This window comes from Ostrea edulis, chromosome 10 (assembly GCF_947568905.1).
Source record: "Ostrea edulis chromosome 10, xbOstEdul1.1, whole genome shotgun sequence".
NCBI classification, from domain to species: Eukaryota; Metazoa; Mollusca; class Bivalvia; order Ostreida; family Ostreidae; genus Ostrea; species Ostrea edulis.
In genome coordinates this window covers 43,861,171-43,868,618 of record NC_079173.1, presented here as the reverse complement: position 1 = coordinate 43,868,618, position 7,448 = coordinate 43,861,171, and the positions used below count along the sequence as shown (strand labels likewise).

The following is a 7,448-nucleotide window of genomic DNA, read 5'->3' as shown; positions in this document are numbered from 1 at the left end:
AAAACATTTGATTTACGGTGCAGAAAAAATGGGCACGGTTGAGGCCTTGTATATTTGTGCCCCTGCATCGCCGTCTCAGAAGTTTAATATCAAAAAAATTCTAACATATTTCCCCAATATACCTGATTCCAAACATACCTTCAAACAATCATTAAACTGTAAGCTTCCAATATGTCGTTTATTGCCATAATTAAGGCCTCAACTGTGCGTATTTCTTCTGTACCGTTAATCGAAAGTTTTTAAAAGGGATGGATCTATAGCTCTCTCATGGGTGAGTCCCAATATTTTCCAAGAGAGCTACAGATCTGCAGATATCTTGAGTGGAGGGGTTTCAAAGTCAGTTCAAATGGATTGAATTTAACAAATCTTTTAAAAATCATAAAAAGTGACTCAGGTGAGCAATGTAGGTCATGACCCTCTTGTCATCAGTTTTGGCCATTTTCGGGGGCTTTTGTTTTTTTAACACATTTTGTTTTACACTGCAGTGCTAACTATATTAGTACATTTAGGTTATATATGCTTAACAGGAAAATTATCATAGATTATGTAGCCCTTGGAGCTAGTGATGCTTTTAACTAATACTCGGCTGTAAGTCCTGTGGGTCACTTGTTAATGTTTTCTATTTGAAGAGCAATTTTATTTAATTTAATAAAAATGGATTTAAACAAATATTCACTATAAAGAAAGGGAAAATATACATGCAAATATATATGGAAAGTCTTCAGATATTGGCCAAGGTAACTCAGGTGAGCGATGTGGCTCTTGGGCCTCTTGTTTCTTCTTCAAAAGTTCTAAATAATTAAACTAAACATCCTCCACATACTGTAAAGTAATGCGTGGTTGGAGATTTCTTCAAAATCTGAAGTTCTGGCCTCTCAATGAAGATTCCCAGCCCCAGAATAGTATCATGCAAGTCAACTAGTGAAATAACCTTCAATGTTTAACATAAAAATAAAGAGAAATACACTTCATTGGTTCATAGTGAATAAAATATTGACCTGAATTAAAGAAAACTGTTTAATCAGGTGTGTAGGAGGAGTAAGCATCCCCTATTAACCGACCACACTCGATTTAGGCCCTTCAGGTATATCTAGATCAGGTAAACAAAGTAAGAAGAATTAGTAAACATGTAATTATTCTTTTATCGTTCTTAGGGAGCTGGTCTACCATCAACGAGCCTGCCATTCCATCACGTGGCAAGAAAAAACCACACTCTTCGGGTAGACTCGAAAAAACACAGAAAGCTGAAAAGAAGCGTGCTTCATTCTTAAGAGGTAAAACGCTTAGACAATCCATTCACTGTACACTAATGAGATAGTTGAATTAACATGTAAATATTCTCATAAACTGTATGATCAAGTTTGTTGATACACGTAACAATGACACAGGATTCAAACTTATAATATTTTTAGCTCACCTGAGGCGAAGTGAGCTTTTCTGATCAAAATTTGTCCGTTGTCGGCTTCGTTGGCGTCGTTGTAAACTTTTCACATTTTCATTTTTTTCTCAAGAACCACTGGGCCAATTATAACCAAACTTGACAAAAAACATCCTTGGGTAAAGGGATTTCAAGTTTGTTCAAATAAAGGGTCATGCCCCCTTCAAAGAGGAGATAATATCAAAAATGCAAAAAAAAGGGTGGGGTCATTTAAAACTATTCTTCTCCAGAACTACTGGGCCAGAGGAGCTGAAATTTTCATGAAAGCTTACTGATATACTGCATATGAAAGCTTCTTCAAATCATGGCCCCCAGGGGTAGGTTGGGGCCACAATAGGGGACCAAAGTTTTACATGGAAATATATGGGCCAGGGAAAATCTTTAAAAATTTTCTTCTCAAGAACCAATGAGCCACAAGAGCTGACATTTGATATGAAAGCTTCTTGAAATAATGCAGATTCAAGTTGTTCAAATCATGACCCCCGTGGGTAGACTGGGGCCACAATAAGGGATCAAAGTTTTACATAGAAATATATAGGAACATTTTTTAAAAATCATCTTCTCAAGAACCAATGAGCCAGAAGAGCCGAGATTTACATGAAAGCTTCCTGACAGAGTGCAGGTTCAAGTTTGTTCAAATCATGGCCCCATGGGTTAGGTTAGGTTGGGGCCAGAATAGGGGATCAAAATTTTACATGGGGAAATTGGGAATAAGTAGAATTTTTTTTTTAAAAATCATCTTCTCAAGAACCAATGGGCCAGAGGAACTGACATTTTCCTGAAAGCTTCCTGACATAGTGCAGATTCAATTTTGTAAAAATCATGGCCTCCAGGGATAGGTTGGGGCCATAATACAGACTAAGGTTTTACATGCAAACAATGAACAATCTCATAAATTCTATGAAGGATGCAGAAACAAGAATAGGACAAACTCGGACCTACGGGTACAGCAGAGGTGGGATGATATAACATTGTAGATGATTGGCCATGTCTCCCTACAGGTCTATCTCTCTCACACTGAGACAACGTAATATCATTGTAATGATAAAAGACTGTAAACGTCACAAAGGACGCTAATGACCAGATGATTTGCAATGATAAACAAAAAAGTTTAAAAGTCGTTCCATCCTCTACGTTTAAAAAGTTCACTCTTTGCACCATCAACATTTAACACTTCCTGTAGGCATGTACGGTTTCTGTGTTTGAAACTCGTATGACTTGTATGACGCACGGAATCTATAGTCATATTGACTGTCACTTTTGATCACCTTTTGAATGTTTAAATCATTAGCATTTATTAAACACAAAATAAACAGTGTATTTAACTGGTTGTAGGGAAAACCAAGAAATATTCTTACATCATGACAGAAGAGATGATCACTTTCAACAAAAAACTGGAACAATTGAGAGAAAATGCGGAGGCTGATATCCGAATCCATGCGCTGGTTAATTCTCTGAATATCGAAACAAAATTTCGCAGGCTCTGGAGAAGTGAACCAATAAACCAGGCTTATGGCGAATTCATTTGTAACCTTGATTATTTAGACTGTGTTGGTCTTGGTGTTGGCATCACTATGAAGCCATTCAATCAGTATATACAACCATTCTATGGGCGCAGAGTCAATGACTTTCTAGGATGGATGAAAGACTGCGTGAAAGTCCTCGGTAAAACACGATCAACACAATGGGGCAGTGTTTCTTCCATTTTGTTTGCCATCTATGCAAAAGAGGCTATTTTGGAGTTCAAGCCAAAGGAACTTGCAGAAATCCTTGATTACAGTATGCGATGTGCAATGGAGAACGAGAATTACCTACTGGTCTTTGAGATCGTAAGGATATACATATTTGATCATGTTATTCAATTACAAAGAATCTTTAAAGATACCAAAGGAGTAAGTCCCCTTATTATTGACATAATCCTACAAACATCGAGAAAAATGATTTTGAGAAAATTTCCAAACCTTCAAAACAATGCCATTGTTCTGTCTTTCTGTTGGGAGTGCGGGCAGGGAATTCTAACCCGGATGGTGTTGATCATGTCATACAAAGGAAGTATAGAAATAACCGATAGCATTCCAGATGAAGTCATGGGATTCAAACTTGTCCTGCATAATCTCGCACATCTGTCGGATGAAGCATCTCAAGTTTTCAAATCAATTCCAGTTTCAAAGAAAATTCCATTGCCAACAGTCACAGAAAGTGAGGCAAGAGAACTATTTAGCAAACACTCAAATCTCACAATGATATCAGCCTCACCATATAAATCAGTGGGGTATTCCAAGGGGAAGCACATAGTTGTAGAGAAACTTTGTATCAGTCTGTTTTGTCTACACAAAGGCTACATTCCTTACGGAGAAGAACAGTTTCCAAAGAAAATCAGAGACGTGGAAGTGGATGTTCAGGAGGGATACTGCTACTTCGGTGCTGGAAGATCACTAGAATTAGGAGGGCACATCAAGCGTCTGGGGAGTGGGAGTATCGGGGGATTTGTATATCTCCCCAATAATAAAGTCGGGTTGATAACATGTGCTCATGTTGTATTTTCATCGGAAGAAATGATGAATGGGCAGCTTACAGATACTTCTCAAATTGAAGTCGAGGCATTTGATAAAAGACACCATTCCTATAAAGTATGTGGCAAATGTAAATGTGCAAAGTTCCCACAATATAACATGATTGGACAACCTGTTTCGAAGCCAGATCCTAGTGTCGATGCAGCTTTAATTGAACTTGACCAAGATATTGACACCTTTGAGTTTAAGGCTGGGATCTCTGAACAGTTGCAATCTGCAGGTATTTTCATAAACAATTATTTTTCTATATTTTCTAATTGTACTTGTCACGGTTGTGTTATGCATGCCTTCAAACATTTATCAAAACTCATTCAAACTGATTTGGTCTAGCGTGAGGCCATGCGGCCTATATTGTGAAAATGGATTTCTTTTTAAGTTGAGACATCTGAACATCAAACAATCAAGCTCATTACTTAGTGTTGAGTAATTAGAAAAGCCTCTACCAAAGATTTGAAATTCAATAGACCGTGAACCAGGCCTGGAAGTTATAAGACTTTTTGAGCACATTTTCATACTCAAACTCGAACTCCGTGCTCTAAATCATACTCATACTCAACGGTGAAGGTTATTAAACTTTTATAATGTCATTCTCCTAGTCGAATGGAATACATGCTCAAGATTTTTTGAGTATGCAATAGGGCTTGATCAGAGTTGTACTCGAAACAAAACTTGCTGAGTTTGAGTATGAGTACGGTAAAAGTTTTATTACCTCAAGACCAGGATTTTTCTTTATCTTTCAGCTTAAGCTTGTCTGTCTACCCGTCTGTAAACTTTTTCAAATTTTCATTTTCTTCCCCAGAACGACTAGATCTCTTTCATTAAAATGTGGGCATAAATTACCCTGAGGTAGAGGGTATTCAGATATATTTAAATATATTCAAATAGTAGCCCATGTTTCCTTCAAAGGGGATACAATCAAGAAAAGGCTATTTGAAATAGAGTGGTGTCATTTAAAAATATTGAGAGCCACTTGGCCACAAAAGTCGAAATTTACATGAAAGCTTCATCACATAGTGTATATTTAAGTTCAGATCATGACAAAAGATGTAAGGTGGGGCTAGCTGCAATGATGTAGCCCTATCCGACTTTTTGGGTGGAGAGGGCTACAACGTCTTAGGATCTCCATAATGCTACAGATGCGAGTGATTCACTCCTGTAACTTTTTCGATAATTCTAAACATTTGCTGGTTTTCTTTTCTTTACGTAAACAAAAAGGATACCATCTGCTTTTTAGTCAATATATAACTTTACAACCTGAATTTATGATTTGTGAGACTTTATTCTACTCTTTTTAACAATGTTGATATATTCCAATATCTCGATTCCTATTGTGCGCCATGTTTGATGTACTGATTGATTGTATATTGTTTAACGTCAATGTCGAGAATATTTCACTTATATGGAGACGTCACCACTGCTAGTGAAGGGCTGCAAAATTTAGGCCTATTGTAGCCCTCTCCCAAAAATGTCAGAATAAAAAATGTGGAGAGAGCTACATTATTGCAGGTAGCTATGGTGGGGCCACAATTGAAGATCAAAAGTATGAATCTATGTGGGGTCTCCTCGATAAGAACAGAGCTATGATCAGTCATATTGATATGCAAACATTCCCAGATATTGTAGATTTTAATTTGACTAAATGTTGTTACGCGAGAAAATTGTGGCTTGGGGTCAGAATAAATCATTATATGCAAATATGCAGATGTGTGACATGATTTGACATGTAGGTTTCTTCTTGTTTTAGGTTTTGACCCGAGTAATCCCCCAGTATTTTTTGGAGAAGTTGTACCTTTGCCTGATCCTGTTCCTGTCCACAGATTAATTGAAAGAATTCCAAACAACTCAGACATTGTTGTAAAATATGTAACTGCAACAGGAACAGTCATTGGTAATCTTTATCTCAGTTATTTACATGTCCAATTTTTCGAGAATAACTATACCTTTCAGATTTTTTTCAGTCTGTGATGTGTGAATAAATTTAAGTTCAGAGCTACAACTATTTAGGTGTATAGTGTGATATATAGACCTTGTTATTTCAGGTCAGGATTACCTGAGCAATACAACTTCTGGAGAGGTTACCTCTCTGTCTGATCCAGATCCTGTGTTCAAAGTTAGTGGAAGTATTCCAAACAAATTAGACAGTGTCGTGAAATATGGCGCTGTAACTGGATTTACCATTGGTAATCTTTATCATAGTCCTGTACATGTACGATTTGTTCAAGAAAATCTCAACTTACCAGGGAATTTACACTCCGCTGTTATGTGTGATCAAATAGAAATTCAGAATCTGCCTCAAGGACAGTTCTTTAAGGTTGGTGACTCTGGTTCGTTTGTCTTTTGTATCAATCCTGATAAAACACTCAGCTGTCTGGGGATGGCAGTTGGACTGTCCACACGAGAATCCTGTTTAGTGACTCCTATCGGCAGAATCTTAGACAATTTGTGTCCTGGTGCTCGTTTAAAATCATGTGGTTCTTCTGGAACATCGTCACTACATTCATCAAACACTCACTTGAAGCAGCAATCAAGTGACACTGTTTCATCTCATGCAGCATTACAGTCTATTTTGGGGGAAATGATGATAACGATGCAGTCGAATTTTCATGCTTCGTTACAGGATGTACAGAGAAATATTGAAACAAATTTCCAATCTTCGTTACAGAATGTTGAAAGGAATTTTCAAGTTTCATTACAGAATGTACAAAGAGAAGTTCAAACTTTACAAAGTCAAGTGAAACAAACTGAAGATTCCAAAACTCAGTCATCATCCAACCAATCCAGTGCCAATCAAAATTAGAATTATGGGGAAGCATGTCAGATTGAAAAGCTTGAAATATTATTTGTATAAAACAATATTTTGATATATCAAGGTGTTGAATATTATGGTATATTATGTTTTAAACATATGAATAGTTCATATCTCTATGGTGTTGTATCAATATGTATACTTGTGTTTTTATTCCGGAATTTAATTTTACAATATAGCAGTGCTTACCAGCTTTATATGTTTTTTCTTCTAATGATACTCAATACTGATAAACAATTAGGTCATGAACCACCAATGTGCTTCAGCCTGAATTGTAGTAACGTGTATGTTCATCAGACAAGTACATAGTCCTGAGAAGATCTCTCACATTATGCCCTCGCAGTGCATTGCGAAAATGGATATAGTGACGTCATGAGTCACTTGTGAGGCGTTATGCTCCGCCTTGCCAAACGTTTGCTAAAATATTTGCATTGAGGTCACTAAAGCTATAAATCCCCCCTCTGCAAGCACAGCTTGGGGAACTATTATAATCAGAATTTCAATTTGGGTTTATATTTATCTATTAAAGAGGAAGACAACCCCCAACAATTAAATGATAAATTACAGGATTAATTTTATGATGAAACATTTGTCATACTATTCTGTTGATATACGGCCTAGATAAGCTTTA

At 36.8% G+C, this 7,448-nt stretch overlaps 1 protein-coding gene across 7 annotated transcripts in view; it reads left to right on the top strand.

Moving 5' to 3' along the window:
- Positions 1-7,010, top strand: part of LOC125666144 (uncharacterized) — a 65,468-nt gene extending 58,458 nt beyond the window's left edge. For 6 of the 7 annotated variants that reach the window (XM_056151413.1, XM_056151418.1, XM_056151419.1 and 3 more), the window contains 4 exons: positions 1,155-1,274; positions 2,774-4,231; positions 5,756-5,899; positions 6,051-7,010. In XM_056151413.1, the coding sequence (XP_056007388.1) occupies positions 1,155-1,274; positions 2,774-4,231; positions 5,756-5,899; positions 6,051-6,808 (2,480 nt within the window). In that variant the 3' untranslated portion in view covers positions 6,809-7,010. The remainder of the gene's footprint in view (positions 1-1,154; positions 1,275-2,773; positions 4,232-5,755; positions 5,900-6,050) is intronic. The other variant, XM_056151417.1, reaches the window with a different exon arrangement.
- The last annotated feature ends 438 nt before the right edge of the window (positions 7,011-7,448 follow it).